The 20,729-nt window shown below is 47.9% G+C and overlaps 1 protein-coding gene and 2 pseudogenes across 1 annotated transcript; all 3 read right to left on the bottom strand.

Moving 5' to 3' along the window:
• Positions 1–1,697: 1,697 nt before the first annotated feature.
• LOC125530606 (putative F-box protein At2g16220) lies at positions 1,698–2,795 on the bottom strand. The gene has a single exon (XM_048694991.1). It carries the CDS (start codon positions 2,793–2,795, stop codon positions 1,698–1,700), a length of 1,098 nt encoding a protein of 365 aa, XP_048550948.1.
• Positions 2,796–9,236: 6,441 nt separating this feature from the next.
• Positions 9,237–10,833, bottom strand: LOC125530605 (annotated as a pseudogene).
• A 6,512-nt stretch (positions 10,834–17,345) lies between these two features.
• LOC125530604 lies at positions 17,346–18,484 on the bottom strand (annotated as a pseudogene).
• Positions 18,485–20,729: the final 2,245 nt, after the last annotated feature.

The raw sequence follows: 20,729 nt of genomic DNA, 5'->3' as shown, positions 1-20,729 counted from the left end.
CAATCAAAGAACATTAATTTTAGAATGAGGCAAAGCTTTGGCCAACGGTTTCAAAAAAAATTATGTTTACGTACAGGTGGGTCAAGCATACAGTGAAGTATGTGCACAAAATTCAGAAGAAGATGCAGTGAAGTAGTTCAAGCATGTAGGCAACACTGATGGTGGTGGTGGAAGTAGCAGCAGCAGGTGGAGGCTAATGCCATTTCACAACCCGCTCCAATCAGTGATATACATGCATGATGTACAAATATATATTGGTGTACATGACCATGAATTGCTCAACTGAATGACACATCTAGCTAAAAATAAAACCATTCGACATGCAATGAACAAGGGTACTACGCATTCAGGAAAACTCATTATTAATGCACAGTAGCAAACTGAATCAATCTAACCCATCGGCTAATGATTAGTACTACTTAATTACATGCAGTGTTTGGCAGAATAATTAGAGGACACGGAGAAAGGAAGGTAACCAAATGCTGTTATTTGTTACTTGTATGCATGTACGGATGTACCTTCACAAGAGAGGAACAGCTTCAGAACAGAAACTTGGATTGGAATCTCTGGAATAGTCCGATCTGCTTCTGCCACACTGCTACTAAATTCCTGAGAGTATCTGGTCCCGAAGATGTAAGTGCGCTTTTGGCAGTTTGGGGTATGAACCCCAACAATTTTCCTTCTCTCTAAATAAGGATTGGACGAACGTCACCCGTTGTCTTCATCATGTCTGCAGGACCCTTTACTTCAGGCTACTTTTTTGCCTCTTTAATTACCAAACCATGAAGCAGTGGCAACATGATGATTTGTTTTCATCGTTGTTTGTGCAGATATCAGAAAGATATTGACATTATGATTTTCATTTTTAATAGAATTTTGGTGTCTGACAATGTACACAGCAACTTTTCTTCCTTGCCAGGTACAGTTTCGATTCGTACAGCCACAAGGAACATCAATACTACATTACCAGGGCTTCAATATATGGCTGCTAAGAGCACATAACGCTAAGCGTCTAAACCAATAGACAAGCCCATATGTTATTGTCACTACATTTCTAACATAGTCATTGCAATGTCCTGGCATCTGCCAAAATCCTATTTTTCATATGTGAAACACAAGCGTATATGATGCCTTTGGTTTATCACTTCAAATAACAAAAAAGGACAAAACAAACACACTCCCAGCAGGAAAATGTTTCATCAAAGCTTGCAATGTTATTTTATTTTGCTGACATTGATGCAATTTCTCCGTGATTTAAAAGATCCAAGGCTCTAACGAATTCATTAGTTACAGCAGAAATACATAAAAAGAACCTACTCAAAGGTCGACTAGACAACACACCAATAACCAGTATGACTGAACCTTCTAGTAAACTACCCAGGTCGACACTCTGCACTAAGATTATGGATAATCATAATAACTGACTGTTATGGATAAGAAGGATGATTACAGTATAATTAAGCCCAGTGCAACAAATACATGTCAAAGAACAACAGCCAGCCAGTGCTAGGTAAACAAGAACAAGAGTAACAATGTCCTTTGAAAATGACATTATGCTTAATCTATAGGTTGACCAGGCATTTGCTCTAAACTGCAAATCAATCAAGCTAATTCAAGCAAATTCCAAAGTACATAGACAAGTACTTCAGCCGACAGAGGAGCCAATTCTTCCACAAGGGTGGTTTGAAGGTAAGAAACTACTGCCCATCTGCATCTGCTAATGGCTCTGAGAACAGAGGAACATAGGATAGAAATCGTTTTGTGCTCTTCTCAAGATTAAGGATACAACCAACTTTCTGATGTCGCATATCGTATGCAGCCAAGGTAGCACCTCCATATGAAACCAAGAAAATGGTGTCGCAATCTGGATGAATCTCAACCACCTTGTACTTCATCCTAGTCATGCTCAGAAGCCTATCCATGCTGGCAGTATGCTTCAGGACGAATTCTTTACTATCACAATCCTTGAGGCACCAGAGTGTTTTCCCCTCTTTCCCCTCCACGTCCACCCCCACCAACACATACTCGTTGCCGGTGTTGATGTGCTGCAGCTCGCCAATCACATACATGATACCGCCGACAAAGACACATTTACTCCTGAAGTACAGCGGCACTTTTTCAACCATCCCACTATCCCCGCGACTCCAGGCTCCAGTCCGCGATGAGTAGATGCTCACTCCTGTCATATAATTTGCCACATAGTCCTCCTCAAAATGAACAACGTGGAAATGCGACGAGACTCTCGGATCAAAAGCCAGAGCTGCAGTATGGCTATATCTGATTGCCGGCGCCGAAGGCTTAAGGGGCAGCTCGAGCCACTTACCAGTGGCGGGATTGCACACCACAAAACGGCAATCATCCTCTGCCCAATCCCAAGGGGCCGCCTTCTTGGTGCAGCCGCGGTAGAGAACGTGACCATTGCAAGTGTCCACCTGGGCCATGTCCTTGTACTTGTTAAGCTGCAGGTAAGGAAGGGAAAGGTCGAACGGAGCTGTGCCGCTGGAGACGCTGGCGAAGTGGTGGCGATACCCGCTGCCGTTGAAGGACGTGTAGAGGAAGCCGGCAAGGGTCTGGGGCATCTTCTTGCGGTTGGTGGGGTCAGCGATGAGGTCGCGCCAGAGTATGGAGACACACTTGAAGCGGTGGACGGATCTAGCGGGGAGGCGGGAGAGGATCTCCAGGATGAGGTCGTCGGTGAACAGCGCGGCCGCCTCCGCCCTTGCCACCGGATGGCTGCACAGCCCCGACTTGGCTTTCTTCTCGAGACTCCTCTCCTTCTCCGTCTCCGCCTCCATGGAGCTGAATCTAGAGGGAGTAGGCAGGGGACACGGGGACAGGGATCTGCAATAGGAGAGAGGAAATCCTCGATCTGGCTAGGAAATCATCGACCATATAGTCGGTGGTTGCGATCTTCGCCGTGGTGAGTTAGGAAAGGTACCTTAGTTTAGGGCGGCTACGGTGGACGCTATACTTTTATTTTTATTTTTCGAGACTTGTACTGGATATATAAAGTCGTCTGATCTCGTGATCTAATCATACTTGTCCGTTGGACCTATATACGTACCCGTTGTCCTCCTTCATTACTCCACGCTGCTATCTCTACCAGCACCTCTTATGCCCACGACAGTATCCCTCTCGCCATTGCCGCCGCTGGCCACATCCTCGGGCACCGGTGTCCACCGCGATGAGTGAGTTTCCCCGAAGGCGGCACAACTACAACCAGCGTCCCCGGGCGGCTGTCGTCCAAGGCAGGGTGGACGAACCCCCTCGATGCTGGTGTACCTCATGGACCTAGGGTGAACCCTAGGTGCCACCGCCAAGAGACTTGTCCTTCATACTTGTATACTTGTGCTGGGAGGACCCCTGCGTGAGATGGAGTCTTGGGAGGAGCTAGTTCAGTGCAGATTTCCAAGGCACCAACTTTCTTTTTAGAAGAATGGTGTTTTTTTTTTAAAACTTTCAATCTATTCATCTTCAATCATGATAGTACAACGGAAACTAGAAATAATAAAAATTACATCCAGATCTGTAGACCACCTAGCGACGACTACAAGCACTGAAGCGAGCCAAAGGCGCGCCGCTGTCATCGCCCCTCCCTCGCCGGAGCCGGGCAAACCTTGTTGTAGTAGACAGTCGGGAAGTCGTCGTGCTAAGGCCCCGTAGAACCAACGCAGCAAAACAGCAACCGCCGCAGATGAAAAGTGTAGATAAAAAGGATCCAACCTAAAAACACACGAACGAAGACGAACGACGAACAGATCCGAGCAAATCCACCAAAGACAGATTTGCCGGAGACACAAATCCACACGCCCACCAACGATGCAAGACGCATCACCGGAACGGGGGCTAGGCGGGGAGACCTTTATTCCATCTTCAAGGAGCCGCCACCGTCTCGCCTTCCTGAGCAGGACACAAACCCTAACAAAGCTCAAAAAAAGATCTAAAAACGGAGCCCTCCCACCGGCAAGGGCCGAGATCCACTCCGCCTCCATGGCCATAGGGCCACCGGAGACGGGATGGACCGGCGCCGGCGCCGGTGGGAGGCAGAAAGCTAGGGTTCTTCAATGGCGTCTTTTATTTCAGATGGCTAAAGATAAAGGGATACACAGGTTCGGCGGGGCTGCCGTCAACCAAACATAGCGTCCAACCTCTAAAGTTGTTGCCATCCTAGCCAATCTATGAGATACAAAATTTTGCTCACGCCGTTCATGGCATATTTCACATGCCTTAAAACTAAGCTTTCGAGAATTAAACTCCTTAACAATCATGCAGTAATCTCAAAACGCTTATCCCAAATTTATCTCCTTGACGCTCGCAGATAATCAGACGCGATCCAGATATTGCGTAGCATCAAGTCCCACTCAGCGCTAGCGCTTCTCTGCACGCTTGTGCTTCAAGGAGCTCCAGGTCAAGTACTCCATCGAGCACCATTGCCGGCAGGGAGACACACTTGAAGCGGTGGAGGGATCTAGCAGGGAGGCGGGAGAGGATCTCGAGGATGAGGTCGTCGGTGAACAGCGCGGCCGCCTCCGCCGTCGCCCCCGGATGGCTGCACCTGTACAGCCCCGACTTGGTCTTCTTCTCGAGACTCCTCTCCTTCTCCGTCTCCGCCTCCATGGAGCAGAATTTGGAGGGAGTAGGCAGGGGAGACCGGGACAGGGATCTGCAAAAGGAGGGAGGAAATCATCGACCATATAGTCGGTGGTTGCGATCTTCGCCGTGGTGAGTCAGGAAAGGTACCTTAGTTTAGGGCGGCTACGGGGGACGCTATACATTTATTTTTATTTTTCGAGACTTGTATTGGATATATAGAGTCGTCTGATCTCGTGATCTAATCATACTTGTCCGTTGGATCCATGTAGGACCACGCCCAATAACCGCGAATTGGGTCAGATGTCTTATATTCTGAGGCGTCTGGTTGATTGGGCTGGCCTCCGGTTAATTGAGCCATTGTACACACATGAACCCATATACCCGTTGTCCTCCTCCTTCATTACTCCACGCTGCTATCTCTACCAGCACCTCTTTGTTAGGTTTAATCTTGATTCATGTATCTGCATATTAAGTTTGCTTTTGTTATGCATGTTGGATAGGTTAGAGAGTAGCTAGTCCGGTGAAGCTTCAGGGGAGGCGTGGGGAGAAGGCGAGATGCTAAGACATCGTGCGATACGGCGACGATAGCGAGATGCCGATTGCAGCGTGAGGCTGCAATGCTGCGCGAGGCAGCGTGGCCATGTGACACGGCAAGTGTGACGAAGGCTGGAGCGTGGCGCTCTACGTGCATGTTGAGTTGGCCTAGTCCTTTGGCCGTTAAGAAGAGGTTGAGCAAGGGCCGGACATAGGCGTGCATGTAGTAGCGATTAGGCTGCATGAGTTTGTTAGCCGAGAGTAGGGATGTAGTTAGTAGAAAGCATGCATGTAGTGGCATGAGTGGTGGAGCAGTTTGTTGATGTGCATGCGTGAGTTGGTTAGTGGCCGAGTGTGCCGGCCAAGTTAGTGCGTGAGTGTATAGTGGATTAGTGCGACCGGGTGTGGCGGCTGGCTTGGCAAGTCAGGCAACCCCTGGTGTATATAAGTGTTGCATTGAGTTAATGAGAAAGGAGGAGGTCGTGAGGGCTAGAGAAAAGATGTAGCCCCTCGTGTGACCAAGGAGAAAGGCCTCTTGGCAAAGCCGGTTGGATTTCTTCCTTGGTGTGTGTGTGTGTTGTGTTGAGAGACAAAGAAAGAGAGAGAAAGAAAGAGAGAGAGTTGTGCGAGGCAGCTCGAGGAAGAAGAAGAAGCGGCGCCGCGAGGAGGCGGCGCCAACACTCTTATCCCCACGACAGTATCGCTCCCGCCACTGCCGCCGCTGGCCACATCCTCAGGCACCGGTGTCCACCGCGATGAATGAGTTTCCCCGAAGGCGGCACAACTACAACCAGCGTCCCCGGACGGCTGTCGTCCAAGGCAGGGTGGACGAACTCCCTCGATGCTGGTGTACCTCATGGACCTAGGGTGTGCCACCGCCAAGAGACTTGTCCTTCATACTTGTATACTTGTGCTGGGAGGACCCGTGCGTGAGATGGAGTCTTGGGAGGAGCTAGTTCAGTGCAGATTTCCAAGGCACCAACTTTCTTTTTAGAAGAATGGCGTCTTTTATTTCAGATGGCTAAAGATAGAGGGATACACAGGTTCGGCGGGGGTGCCGTCAACCAAATACAGCTTCCAACCTCTAAAGTTGTTGCCATCCTAGCAAATCTATGAGATTCAACATTTTGCCCACACCGTTCATGGCATATTTCACATGCCTTAAAACTAAGCGTTCGAGAATTAAACTCCTTAACGATCATGCAGTAATCTGAAAACGCTTGTCCCGAATTAATCTCCTTGACGACTCTCAGACAATCAGACGCGATCCAGATATTGCGTAGCATCAAGTCCTCACTCAGTGCTAGCGCTTCTCTGCACGCGTGTGCTTCAAGGAGCTCCAGGTCAAGTACTCCATCGAGCACCATTTCTGATGCTCCCATATAGTTGCCTGGGGCCTCCCTGCAAATAACTGCCACTGCTCCCTTGTTTACAGTTTTTGCTACTGCACCATCCACATTGAGCTTGCTAGCATCATCTGATGGTGGCACCCATCTCTAAATTGGAGCTGGTCATTGGGAAGGAAATGATGAAGCAGCCCCTGCTTTCTTCTGCATAAAATCACAGCCACAAATTTCGTCCAAGTACCTTGTATAAATAGGTGTGTAAAGAGCGGGCTCTAAAACTCGCTTTCGTGGATGGCCTTCCTCCTCGCCCACCACAAAGCCCATAACGTGACTAGTACCTCGATGAACTGACCAGCCTTCAGAGTGTTGCTGAGCTTTGCATCGCTCGTTTCATCATAAGTGAGCGGGGCAATAATAGCATCCTCACGCAAAGACCACACCGCCCACACCCTATTGCAGTCCAGTAGACTATGCCTCCACGGATCCAATGCTGCTTTACACAAAAGCATACCGCGGATGTCGACATACACCGGCGAACACGTTCGTCAACTGTCGGTAGTGAATAGTGTGCGAAGCGCCACACAAAGATGCGTAATTTTGGCAGCACTGGGACCTTCATAGTTTCCTCCAGCTTTGTTCTTGTGCAGCCGTATCTGAAGCTCATGTGTTGCCATTTAACCAGCTCCCTCGCCTCTTTTTTTTGTATCAATTAAGAGCTTGTATGCAGATCATAGAAAAACACATCCGTCCTCTCATAGCGTCAAGCCCAGAAGTTCCTCTGGTCAATGTGACTTAGGGGAATCTGCCTGACCACTTCGATACCCATAGGCAGCAGAAACTTCTCCAGAACTTGCATGTTCAAAGATTTTGTAACTGGGAAAATCAGCTCTGAAGCACAGCCGAAGGGCGTAGACAGTGATCCCTTGGTACACAGTTATCGTGCCATATGTTTGTGTCCTTTCCATCTCCTATGCGCTTGATCATGCCCGGGAAAAGAACATCCCTTCCTTCAAAAATCGATCTCCATATTTGTGATGGACGATTACCCACCTCATCTGTAAGAACATCCTTGTCAGGGAAATAAACCACCTTGATAATTCGGGCACTTAACGAATTTGGCTCTTGCACTTGCCGCCGTGCCTTTCGAGCCAAAAGGGCCATGCTGAAAAGCTCCAAGGCTCTGAACCCTAGCCCCCCCTTTGTACTTTGGCATTGTCATAGTGTCCCAGATACCCAAGCTGTTTTCCTTTCTCCTTCTTTACTCCCCCACCAAAACATCCTCACCATTGATGTGATATGTTGACACAAACCTCGAGGCAATTTGAAAAATGACAGGGAAAAGGTAGGAATTACTTGTACCACTTACTTTATAAGAATTTATTTGCCGTGGAAATCATGGACCAGGTAGTCGGTGGTGGCGATCTTCGCCGTGGTCAGTCAGGAAAGGTACCTTAAAAAGTTTAGGGCGGCTACGGGGGACGGGGACGGGGACGCGGCCAGCGGCTCTTTGCTTCGAGGACGTCACTATCCTTTTATTTTTATTTTTCGAGACATGGATTAGATAGAATCGGATTAGTACCACCTCAAATTGCTGTTAAGGAAAGAAGCGTGTTAATGTCTATAAAGGCAGCGGCTACCCATCCAAATGACCCTAACCTACTCGTAACAAAACGCGGGCATAAGGAGGTTTCTGAGACTTCATGGTCATAACCATTGACCAAACGGATTTTTGGGTTCAAATAAATATTGGCTCTCTAATTGTACAGAAACCGATCAATGCACTGATCAAGGCCACACTGCCATTGGGCATAGCCATGATCATGGTTGTTTTTCTAAAATAAACTGGGTAGGGGTTAGCTTATTCTAGAAGCACAAAAAAGTAACCAAAAGAACTTGCCTTAAGGAAAGCGGCACTACACTATCAAAAGCTGAGTGACACGGAGACGGCGACAGGGGCTGCCAATGCCTTCTGGTCCAAGTTCGCAAACATTGACGAACGCCAAGAAGGCGAGGCAGGAAATGTTTGCCTGCCTTTGACCAGATGAGCGGATCAACGGTAGCCTCTAGATGCTATCCTGTGGGTTGATGGAGAGCCTGGACCAGATGCAAAAGTGCCAGCAGCCGGAAACTTGAGAAGGGTGCCTTGGTGAAGGCGTATTATCCGGTTTTCAACATCGATGGGGGAGACAGTCCAGCCTGAAAGCTTCTTCGCCAAAGTCCTAGCCACGCTCGTGATGTCACCGCAAGCTACCCCATCGACTTGATGATAGACTAGCATTTAGTGTAGTAATTAATGTAATGTGCTTGGGATGCCAAATAAAAACTTGTAGAAACTTTTGGTAAGTTTGAATTGTTAAGTTGTTTTATACCTGCAAATTTTTTGAGCTGTGTCCAATGACGTGTAGGTTAGTGTTAGCTTTGGCTCCTGCTAACTGGACGGTCGGACTGCGGCTGTAGTTGGAGACAAAGAGTGGGCACTGCACATCGTGGAACACCTTGCAAAAGAACAAAGAGCAAAGGGTGGCTAGAGTATGTTAGGTTGCGACATACCAAAAAGGTTGATGCAGCCCCGAGTGTCCTCCAAGGGGATCAGAATTACTGATCAGAAGAGAACACAAGAAATCGTATGAACTCGACATGGAGTGGAACTGTGGAACCTCTTTATTCATATGTTCGATCGAACTAAAACATAGTTAAAAGAAAGATAAGTGTACAAACAATGCAGGGTGATGTTCGTTCGGCGGTTTTGCCAGTCCGGAGATTCTAAAGCGCGTTGAGAGAGCAGTTTGAAATTTTCAATTCACCCAGTATTTCAAATTCACGGAGTATAAACCATGTAGCTGGCCTATTCGCTGGGTCAACATTCATGCAATTTATCCCTATCTCAGCACATAGTTTTACTTGCTCCATTGTTGTCTGGCTTCTTGATGCTCCAAACTTGCTCATCCAACTTTCAACTACCTGCCAATTTGATAGCGCGCCATAGTGAGTTACGAAAAGATGATGCATTTTAGAATATTAAAAAGAGAACACTTAGGATTGAAGAGCAAATGCAATGATACCTACCATAAACAATTTCAAATTTTCCGCTTCATCAATTTTAGTGTTATTGGTCTTTCAATGCACATAATGACTTCAGATATTAGAACCATCTTTATTTCTGTTTTTTATTTGTCAAAGATCGTTACAAAGACAACATTCAAATCATGTCACTTGCAAATTCGGCTGTTAATTAGATACTCTGACTGAATATGTAGGTCTTGACATTAGAGCTAACAGGCCAACTACATTGTCTTTTTTTTTTGAACCTATAGCAGCATTATTACCTCCTTAGCATTAGAGCACTCCTTATGTCCCATAAGGATCTCCATGATTATTACACCCAAACTAAATATGTCTGTCTTGAAGGTGATTTCTCCATTATTTATGACTTCCGGTGCCATATATCCCCTGCATAAAAATTGGTGTAGTTTGTTCGATCAGTGAACAAAGTGTATGTAAAAATGTTGGTAGATAACTAATAAAGGTATCAAGTTCTCAAAGATGATTGCCAGCATACCTCGTCCCAATCATGTTTTTAGTAATAGCGCGACTCCTTTCACTTAAGCACCGTGACAGACCGAAATCCGCAATTCTGGGCAGCATGTTGTCATCCAATAGTATATTTTGAGGTTTGAGGTCCGTGTGAATAATACACTGTTGCTGAAGATAATGTATGCCTTCACAGACCCCCAATATTATTTGATAACGTGTTGTCCACTCAAGTCCACAAGATGCATCTGCAAGGAGTATACAGTACAAGAAATAGTTAGCACTATATGCGGAGAGATAGGCTGAATTGACGAATTTCAAAAGGCTGGTGTGATTTTACCGGAGAGATAGTCAGCAAGGCACCCTCTGGGCAGGTACTCGAAGCAGAGCAGCCTCTCCCATTCTTCTGCGCAGACAAGCTTTCCGTCGTACGTCACCATCATGTGCTGCGTGTCTGAGCAGTGCCCAAGGAATCGCACCGCGTTCTTGTGCTTGACCCCCATGAGACAGGCGACCTCGCTCTTGAAATTCTTGTCCATATCAAAACTCTAAAGAACTTCTTCACAGGCAACGGTGCCACTACTTGGAAGCACTCCCTGAGGAGCACATAGAATCTGTGTCAACTAAATTGTGGCTATCAGCTGGTTAATTTGGAGTGGAGGGTTTGCTGCATGCATACCTTGTAAGCCGCCCTGAATCCGTCCCTGCCGATTATTTGATCCTCGGAGAAGTTTTCTGTGATGGCCCTGAGAAGCGATAAAGGTAGATCAACTGGATCCGCACTCTCGTCATGGAACGCCTTCTCACCGTGTTGGTTGCCACCCGCCATCTAGGTGTTGGACACAGCTCCCTCCCTGGTCCACTTTCTGTTTTGATAGGGGCAGAGCTCCTTCCCTCGCCTGAGAAGAATCTGACAGGAAGGTTGTGGGGGTGGAGAAACAGGCAGAGGGGAAGTGGGTGTGGTCACGAGTTGATATATTCCATGAACCTGCACATGTAGAAAAATCTTCAGTCAAGCTGCCTCTCATTACTGTCGCATTTCTGGAAAAGTCTTCACATTGATTAGTAGTTAGCTCGTGGTTTCTATCTTTGGCCTACCAAAAATCTAGACCATCCTCCTCCAAAAATCTACCAAGGATAAAAACTAGCCAAGAGACCCCTGCCTTCTTCCCACCTCCGGGGCTCAGCGCTGCGGCGGTGGCGCATCCCCACTGGTCCCGACTCACTGATGGATCGCAGGGCAAAAATCTGATCTGAAGAACTCAATCTCGAGCTAAGCAAACCCTAAACTTACGAACAAGAAAGAAGATAATTTGGTGCAGCAATACGAGCTACTTTTCGTGGTCCTTTTCATTGCATTATATAGGGATACAAATCACGTCCAACACGGCACAGGCCCAACACGACGCGACCCGGTACAACGCCGGTTTACAAACCTTTCCTAATACGACCTAACCACGTTCGTATACTGAACCGACTCAAACAATTCCTAACACAGCACGTCACCTAACCTGAAGCTTAATTGCTAACATTCACCCCCTTAAGCTTAAGGTGGTTCTTTCACAACTCGTAGACCGATCCTCTTCCTCATCTCCAAGAATTTGACTCTTCCCAATGGCTTCGTCAATATGTCTGCGAGTTGATCTTTAGTGCTCACATATTCAACTTCAATCTTGCCTTCTTCAACGCAATCCCGGATGTAATGATATCTTACATCAATATGTTTGCTCCGGTCATGATGCACCGGATTCTTGCACAAAGAAATAGCAGATTTGTTGTCCATGTTCAACACCACCTTCCCTGGATCTCGGTTGAGAAGATTGCCAAGAAGATACTCCAACCAGACCCCTTTACACGCTGCTGTAGTTGCTGCCATGTATTCAGCCTCACATGAAGAGAGTGCTACTACTTTTTGTTTCTGTGACAGCCAAGACACCATGCTAGTGCCAAGAAAAAATCCCATGCCGGTCGTGCTCTTTCGATCATCAACATCTCCGGCAAAATCACTGTCACTATACCCTGTCAAACGAGGTTCACCATTGTCTTTCTTTTTCTCATAGCAGCAGCCGAGCCCCATGGTCCCCTTGACATACCGTAATATTTGTTTCACGGCTGCCATGTGTTCAGTCGTGGGGGATTCCATGTACCTGCTCACAATTCCAACCGAATATGCCAAATCCGGTCTTGTGTTCACAAGGTACCTTAAACTCCCAACAATGCTTCTATACATGGTTTGATCAACTGGAGGTGACGAGCTCTGCTTGCTCAACTTGAGGCGAGCTTCCATCGGAGCTTGTGCTGGATAACAATCATCCATCCCATGTTCTTCGAGAATTTTTCTTGCATATGCTTCCTGGCAAAGTGTAGTATAACCTGGCATTTGATGTACTTCGATGCCCAGGTAATAACTCAACAAGCCAAGGTCGCTCATCTTGAACAAATCTTTCATCTGCGATTTGAACTTTTCTATCTCGAGTACTTCGGCTCCTGTGATCACCAAATCATCCACGTACACACCTACAAGCAAACTGGATTTACCTTGTCCACGCTTGTACATTGCATGCTCACGAGGGCACTTCTCAAAATTGAGTGATAACAATGTGTCATGCAGCTTAGCGTACCACGCTCTGGGCGCTTGATGCAATCCATACAATGCCTTCCGAAGCTTCAAGACCTTGTGCTCACCTCCTTTCTGAACAAAACCCGGTGGTTGGCTAACATACACCTGCTCCTTCAATTCCCCATTGAGAAAAGCCGACTTGACGTCCATGTGATGTAACTGCCATCCTTCATGAGTTGCCAATGCAATCAACAGTTTCACGGATTCCGTCCTTGCAACAGGCGCAAAAACTTCCTCGAAGTCAATACCATGCTGCTGCAGAAAGCCCTTTGCTACTAGACGTGCCTTGTGTTTCACAACGGCACCATTGGAATCTTTCTTTACTTTGTAGACCCACTTGACTCCTATAGCACGCTGCCCATCCGGAAGATTAACGAGTGACCAAGTATCATTTTCCTCGATCGAGCTCATCTCCTCTTCCATTGCCCCCTGCCAGCTTTCTTCTTCTATTGCTTCATCAAAAGTTGCTGGCTCCTCCATGACGAACATGCATCTTCCCCCTCGCGTCGCCCGTTTCTCAGCTTGAGTAATCTTGCGGCGCACCGGTGTTGGGTACAAGTCCAGTACTGACTTCAGTTTCACCGGCGTTGGGGGTTGCTGTTGTGCACCATGTGTTGACGACGGTACAGCGGCCATGCATTGACGACGGTACGGCGGCCGATGCCGTCGGCTCGTGCTCGGTCCCTACTGAGGCTGATGCACTGGTTCCTGCCGTGGCAGCGTTACTGCTTGCCGTGGCCACGCTGCTGGCAGCGTTACTGCTTGCCGTGGCAGCGTTGCTGCTCCGGTCGTCCAACACAACTTGAGATTCCAGTGTTCCGGGCGTGCTTGGATCAGTTTCTGTTGCACCACCATGCGCCAAGGGAGTGCCTGGAGGTCCTTGATCAACATCATGATGGTGTTCATGAGCACCGCCGTGACCTGCATCATCAAGTTGATCATATACAACATGAAAAATTTCATCTGATCTTGCTACCTCCGGTTCATTTGATCCGCCCCAAGTCCACGCCTTCTCTTCCTCGAAAATTACATCTCGAGTTACTTGGACTTTGCCTGTTGCTGGGTTGTACACCCGGTACGCCTTTGAGCCCGTCTCATAGCCAATCATGATCATTGGTGTACTCCGGTCGGCAAGTTTGCCCACATGACCAGCCACTGTTTTCACATGTGCGACACACCCAAAGGTGCGAAGATGATCCACTGTAGGTTTGTGCCCACACCATGCCTCGTACGGAGTCATGCCAACGACCCTCTTCGTTGGCGTGCGGGTCAGCAAGTACACGGCCGTCGTCACCGCTTCTCCCCAAAACCTTGCCGGTAAACCCTTGCTCTTCATCATGCTTCGAGCCATTGCTACAACGGTTTGGTTCCTTCGCTCCACTACACCGTTCTGTTGTGGAGAATATGGCGCGGTCAGATAACGCTTGATCCCGTGCAATTCACAGAAGGCGGTGAATTCTTTTGACGTGAACTCACCTCCCCTGTCCGTACGAAACGCTTTCAACTTGGCTTCTGCTTCGACCTCTGCTGCGATCTTTATTAACTTGAAGGCTTGCAACGCCTGGTCCTTGCTCTTCAAAAGCACAATCCACATGTACCTGCTGTAATCATCAACAACGAGCAAGAAATACTTGTTTCCACTTGGGGTTGCTGGTGTAATTGGGCCACACAAGTCACCATGCATCAACTCGAGCACCTTGCTTCACGTGGGAACGATGCCCTTCGTTGCTTACCAACTAGGCAGCCGTCACACAACTGCTCAACATGATCGATGCTAGGAATTCCATGAACCATATTTTTCTGTCCGAGTTGCCGCAACGACTGGAAATTCAGATGTCCATATCGTGCATGTCACTTCCATGCCGTGTCCTCAAAACTTGCCAGTAAACAAATCGGATCAGATCTATCGAGGTTCAGAATATAGAGACGATTCGTTGATCTTTTCACTTTCATCAAAAGAATCCTTTGCCGATCATAGCCCCATAAGAAACCATCCTCCAAGACAATCTTGCAACCACGTTCCTCTAGTTGTCCGAGACTTATAATGTTGCTCTTCAACTTTGGGATATAATATACCTCGGTCAGCGCCTTATGCTCGCCATTGCGAGCCTCGAACAGGACAGTACCTCGTCCCTCAATTCTGACAGTTGAACCATCTCCAAACCGCACCGTTCCGCCCACGGCCAAATTCAACTCGGAGAACTGTGATTTATCGCCTGTCATATGATTACTTGCGCCTGTATCGAGATACCACACGTTGCTAGCTCTCTTGGCCCGTTCCTTGTCGTGGAGATACACCTTCTCCTCGACTAATGTCACCGATTCCATGACTCCTGTTTGAGGACTTGCTGGTTCCTCCTCCATGAGCTCACAAGCTTCTATCATCAGCAGATGCACACCTTCATCACCGCCCTTGGCAGCAATGAGGGCCTTTTCCTTCACCGGTTTTTGACACTCAGATTTAAAGTGTCCGAGCACATTGCAATTGTGGCACCGAATCTTGCGCTTGTCAAACCATTTCTTTGGCTTCTCGCGCTGATCATCACCCCCAGCATAATTCTTTTTTGCTGGGTTGTAATTCTCCTTCTTGCCGCCACTACCAGACGCGCCGTCGTTCCTTTTTTCTTTCGCGATCATCGCCTGCAGCTGACTGCGTGTGAGCATGAGATACTCGTCTTGCTTCCCATCGCTTGATGTTAGCTTCATCCGCTCATCATGAGCCTTGTAACGACCGACCAGGTCATCCACCGTCAACGTCTTCAAGTCGACGCACTGCTCGATTGCCGATACTATTGGCAAATATCGCGACGGCGCTGCCCGGAGGAAACGCCGCACGACTGAGATCTCTTCCAGATTTTCGCCGAGCGTACGTATACTGTTGACCAGGGTTACCACCCTTGCTGCAAACTGCTCCACAGTCTCATCATCTTCCATCTTCAGCGTCTCATATGTTCTCATCATAGACTGCAGCGTGGCTTCTCGCACTCTGTCATGACCAAGCTGCAAAGTTTTCAATGTATCCCACACGTCCTTGGTTGTTTCCTTGGAGATGAGATGCTGCATGATATCCATCGGCATAACCGAGTAGATTGCGCTTGCTGCCTGACGATCTCGCCAGCGCTGCGCTCCATCCTTCTTGAACTCGTCACCACCGGGTTCGACGATGTGCTAGAGCATGTGCGACTCCATGGCGCACTGCATAGTTGCTGCCCAAACAACAAAGTTCTCGCGGTCAAACCGCGGGAACTGCGTCGGTGGTGCCGCCGCCGCCGGCGGAGCTAGCGCCGCAGCGCCCAACGCCTCCGTCCCCTTCTTCTTGTCGTCGTCGGCCATGCCTTCCCGTTACTAGGTTAGCACGCAGCCAAGCTCTGAATACCAATTGATGGATCGCAGGGCAAAAATCTGATCTGAAGAACTCAATCTCGAGCTAAGCAAACCCTAAACTTACGAACAAGAAAGAAGATAATTTGGTGCAGCAATACGAGCTACTTTTCGTGGTCCTTTTCATTGCATAATATAGGGATACAAATCACGTCCAACACGGCACAGGCCCAACACGACGCGACCCGGTACAACGCCGGTTTACAAACCTTTCCTAATACGACCTAACCTCGTACGTATACTGAACCGACTCAAACAATTCCTAACACAGCACGTCACCTAACCTGAAGCTTAATTGCTAACACTCACTCCTTCTAAGGAGGTCGCAGGCGCAATAGCCAGCAGCACCACCATTGCCGTCGCATGCGCAGGCCGCTCCCTGCAGCATCGGCGGCAGATTTCTCGGGAAATGTCCACGCAGTCGGGATCTCCTCAACTTGCTACGACGCAGCTCAACTTCTCCAGGAGCACATCAGTAGCCTTCGCAAGCTCCGGGAGATCTTCATCATCATTTCCAACAGAGTGGAGATTCAGGAAGGCGACCACTCCCTTACAAGCATACCCCACTGTTCAATTTTGATGTGTACAGCCACAAGGCAGACCGACACTGCATTACCCGGGCTTCAATATATGGCTGCAAAGAGCGCACAAAGCTAAGCATCTGAACCAACAGATAAGCCTATATGTTATGGTCACTATATCTCTAACATAGTAAATACCATGTCCTGGCACCTGCCAAAATCCTATTTGCATATGTGCAACACAAGCTTCTATGATATGTACCTTTGGTTTATCTCCTGAAATAACAAACCAGGCCAAACGCAGCAAAACTTTTCATCAAAGCTTCTAATGTTACTTTATTTTATTGACAATGATGCAATTTTTCTGTGATTAACAGATCCAAGGCTCCACTGAATTCATTAGCTACAGCAAACATATATTAAAGGAAGGCAGTGTTTTACCAAAATACTGAATTAATAAGGTCAACTAGACATGGCACCAGTCCCCAGTCTGATTGAAACTTTTAGTAGTACGCACTAGCAGGTTGACAATATGGACTAGGATTAAGGATAATCATAATCTGATTGTTATGGACAAGAAGGCCGATTATTGCAGTATAATTTAGCCCCATGAAACAAATACATGCATGTCCAGAACAGCCCGTGCTACTGTGTTAGGCACACAAAAACAAGAGTAACAATGTTCTTTCGAAATGACATTATGCTTAATATGTAGGATTACAAGGCATTTGCTCTGAATTGAAAATCATGCAAGCTGATTCCAAAGTACCGGACAAATACTTCAGCCGACAGAGGAACAAGCGTAGTTTGATGGTAACACTACTGCCCATCTGCATCTGGTAATGATTTTGCGAACAGAGGAACGTAGGGTAAAAACTGTTGTGTATTGCTTTTCTCAAGATTAATGATACAGCCAACTTTCTGATGTCGCATATCATACGCTACCAAGGTATCACCTCCAGCTGAAACAAGGAAAATGGTGACGCAATCAGGATGGAACTCAACCACCAAGTACTTCTTGCCAGTCATGCTCATAAGCTCATTGATGCTGGCAGTATGCTTCAGGACCAATTCTTTACTATCACAATCCTTGAGGCACCAGAGTTCTATCTCAGAAAATAGGATGTTATTGTTGTCATCAACGGATGCTATAGCATAGTGTAAGCACCCCTGCGACGATCCAATCATACCAAATCTCAAACCATATGGCACGCGGATAGTCTCCCACACTTTCCCCTCCATGTCCACTCCCACCACCACCATCACATACTCGTTAATATACTTCAGGTTGCCAATCACGTACATCATACCACCTACAAAGACACATTTACTACAGAAGAACAGCGCAATTTTCTCAACTCCTGTGTGCGACGAGTAGATGGTCAGTGCTGTCATGTGATTTTCCACATAGGTCTCCTCAAAACTAAGAACGTGAAATCTGGATGAGACCGCAGGATCGAAAGCCAGACCTGCGATATGGCAATATTTGTTCGCCGGCACCTGCGGTTGAGGGGGCAGCTCCACCCACCTCCGAGTGGCAGGATTGCACACCAGAAAACGGGAAGCACCCCCTGCCCAATTCGCCATCCTCTTGTTGCTGCCACGGTAGAGAAGGAGGCCATTGCAGGAGCCCACCTGGGCCATGTACTTGTACTTGTTAGGCTGCATGCAAGGGTCGAGCGGGGCTGCGGTGCCGGAGACGCTGGCAAAGTGGTGGCGACGCCCGCTGTCGTCGGTGGTAAAGTAGAGGAAGCCAGCGAGGGCTTGGGGCAGCTTCTTGCGGTTGGCAGGGTCGGCGATGAGGTCACGCCAGGGCATTGACACGCACAGACGCACTTGAAGCGGTGGAGGGATCTTGCGGGGAGACGGGAGAGGATCTCTAGGATGAGGTCGTCGGTGAGGAGGCTGGCTGTCGCCCCCGGATGGCTGTCACGCCTCGGCTTGGTGTTCCCCTCCATGCTCTCCGCCTCCATGGAGCAGGGTACAGGGGCAGGTGGGATCGATCTATGAATGGAGAGGAGAGGAGAGGAGATCGTCAATCTGGCAGAGGAAATTCGACCTGAGTGGTCGGCGGCGATCTCTGCCGTGAGGAGTCAGATCGGAAAAGGTAGAGTACCTCGGTTTTGGGAGCTGATGACGATTGGTAACGGAGACAGACGCTGACCCTGACCAACGTGTTTTTATTAGAGGAAAAAAAAATGCCCTTCGCATCAAAATTCTCAGGCCCACTTAAACGGGCCATTGGTTCAGTACAAGCATGCCCCATGTGCTAATAGGCCAGCAACTGGAATCACCACCGCCGCCATCAACGGTGTTGTCCAACCACCGCCGCTGCTATCTACTACCTCCGTCCTGCTTTATTGGTCCCCTCCGTATTTTGTGTCAATGTTTGATTATAAATTTAACTAAGAAAATACTAATGCATGTCACCAAAAATTATATCGCTTGATTTGTATTTTGAACATAGTTTGAAATGGTGTTATTTTTGTTATGTATAACTTATATTTTATTAGTTAAAATCATGGTCAAAGTATGACACTGAATACGAAGGGGACTAATAAACCACGACAGAGGTAGTAGTAGCTCTTCATGTCAGGGTGGGCATTTGGGTTTAACCAAAAATTCATATTAGGTAAATCGAGTTTTCAACCATTCGCCTTTCCAGCCTTTCCAAAACTAATACCCGAGAATGGCCCAAAAAAGAGAAACTAAAAAATTTGGGTCCAAAATCTTGGGCTTGGGTTTGGGTAATTCCAAATTCCCCGAATTAGAACCAAATGGCCACGAGGGAGAACTGGAATATAAATGACTTTTGGGCCTGGAGCGGAGAGAGGAGTGGTTCTTTCTCTGTCAAATCTGCATACAGGCTTATCATCCACACGAAGACCACGAGGGAGAACTGGATTGAGGAACACGACAGTACTTCCGTTGCAGATAACGCTGGCAGTGAATGGAAGGATCTATGGAAGACAGACGTACCTTCAAAAATCAAGTTGTTCTTGTGGCGGCTTGCTCCAAGCTCCATTCCAACAGCAGATGTATTGCAGCATAGGAAAATGGCAACATCGCCGGCATGTGTGTTATGTGGGGCGTGGGATTCGTGGAGACATGCGTTGTTGAACTGCTCGATGGCACGGAGTGTTTGGGCGTTGGCAGATGAGGCGATCCTGGACCAGATCAGTCATTTTGACAGCGATAATGTACGGGACTGGCTATTCGCTATGAGGAAGGCCTTGACGAGCGATCTATTTGTCCGTATGACAGTAACACTATGGGCTATTTGGGCAGCATGAAGAAAGGCCGTCTATGAGGACATATTTCAGAGCCCGTTCTCGACCCACTGCTTTGTCAACTCATTTCTGAATGATATTGAGATAGTGAAGAAACCGGAAAGTGCTGCAGTGAACTCGGCACCCGTGAGACCGAGACAGTGGATCCAACCCCCTCATGGCATCATGAAAGTGAATGTTGATGCGGCTACTGGGCGGAGATCGAGCTTTGGGACGGTTGCTGCAGTTTGTAGAAACCGGGAGGGAGCTTATCTGGGAGCATCAGCAATTGTGTTCAAGAGTATCTCTGACCCAGCTACCCTAGAAGCGTTGGCAGTCCGGGAAGCAATGGCACTCGCACAAGATCTCCACCTGCAGGCGATTCATGTTGCAAGTGATTGCAAAGGTATTGTAAATGACATCAGTCAGAAGAGTAGTCCTAGCTATGGTGTTATTATTCATGAGATCATAGATTGCACTTGTAGTTTTCAGTCATGCAATATTGTGCATGAATTTAGGAGCTCGAATTTCGAGGCTCGCAATCTAGCGAAGCATGCTTTGAAACTGGGGGTCAGCCGCCATGTTTTATTAATCAACCCTGGTGAACTTCAGTTCGTCCTGTAAATGTGGTGATGGTTTAATAAAAGCTTCGTTGATTGTCTCAAAAAAAAAGAACGAAATGGCAGTGGTGGCCTACGGGATAAGAGGATGGTGGCGGCCGGTGCAGCATTGCTCCTTGCTTCCCCTCGGACTCGACGGCTGTTGCATTTCGGGCCTAACAGGCTTCGGGGCATTGTGACGATACAAAATCTTGAAATGTTGAAAGCAAGAAGGAAGCACAAGAAGTAAGAGCATCTCCAGCCGTTCGTCCCCCAGGGCATCGAAAAAGAGCCGCCTGGGGGCATACTGGCGCTAGCTTGGCGCGTGGGGGCGG

Source organism: Triticum urartu, unplaced genomic scaffold (assembly GCF_003073215.2).
Source record: "Triticum urartu cultivar G1812 unplaced genomic scaffold, Tu2.1 TuUngrouped_contig_6432, whole genome shotgun sequence".
NCBI lineage: Eukaryota > Viridiplantae > Streptophyta > Magnoliopsida > Poales > Poaceae > Triticum > Triticum urartu.
Note: the sequence above shows the minus strand (reverse complement) of the source record. Positions and strands in the feature narration are given on the sequence as shown.

Coding starts and splice junctions, on each gene's coding strand:
- LOC125530606 (XM_048694991.1), bottom strand. CDS start 2,795: ATGGAGGCGGAGACGGAGAAGGAGAGGAGTCTCGAGAAGAAAGCCAAG.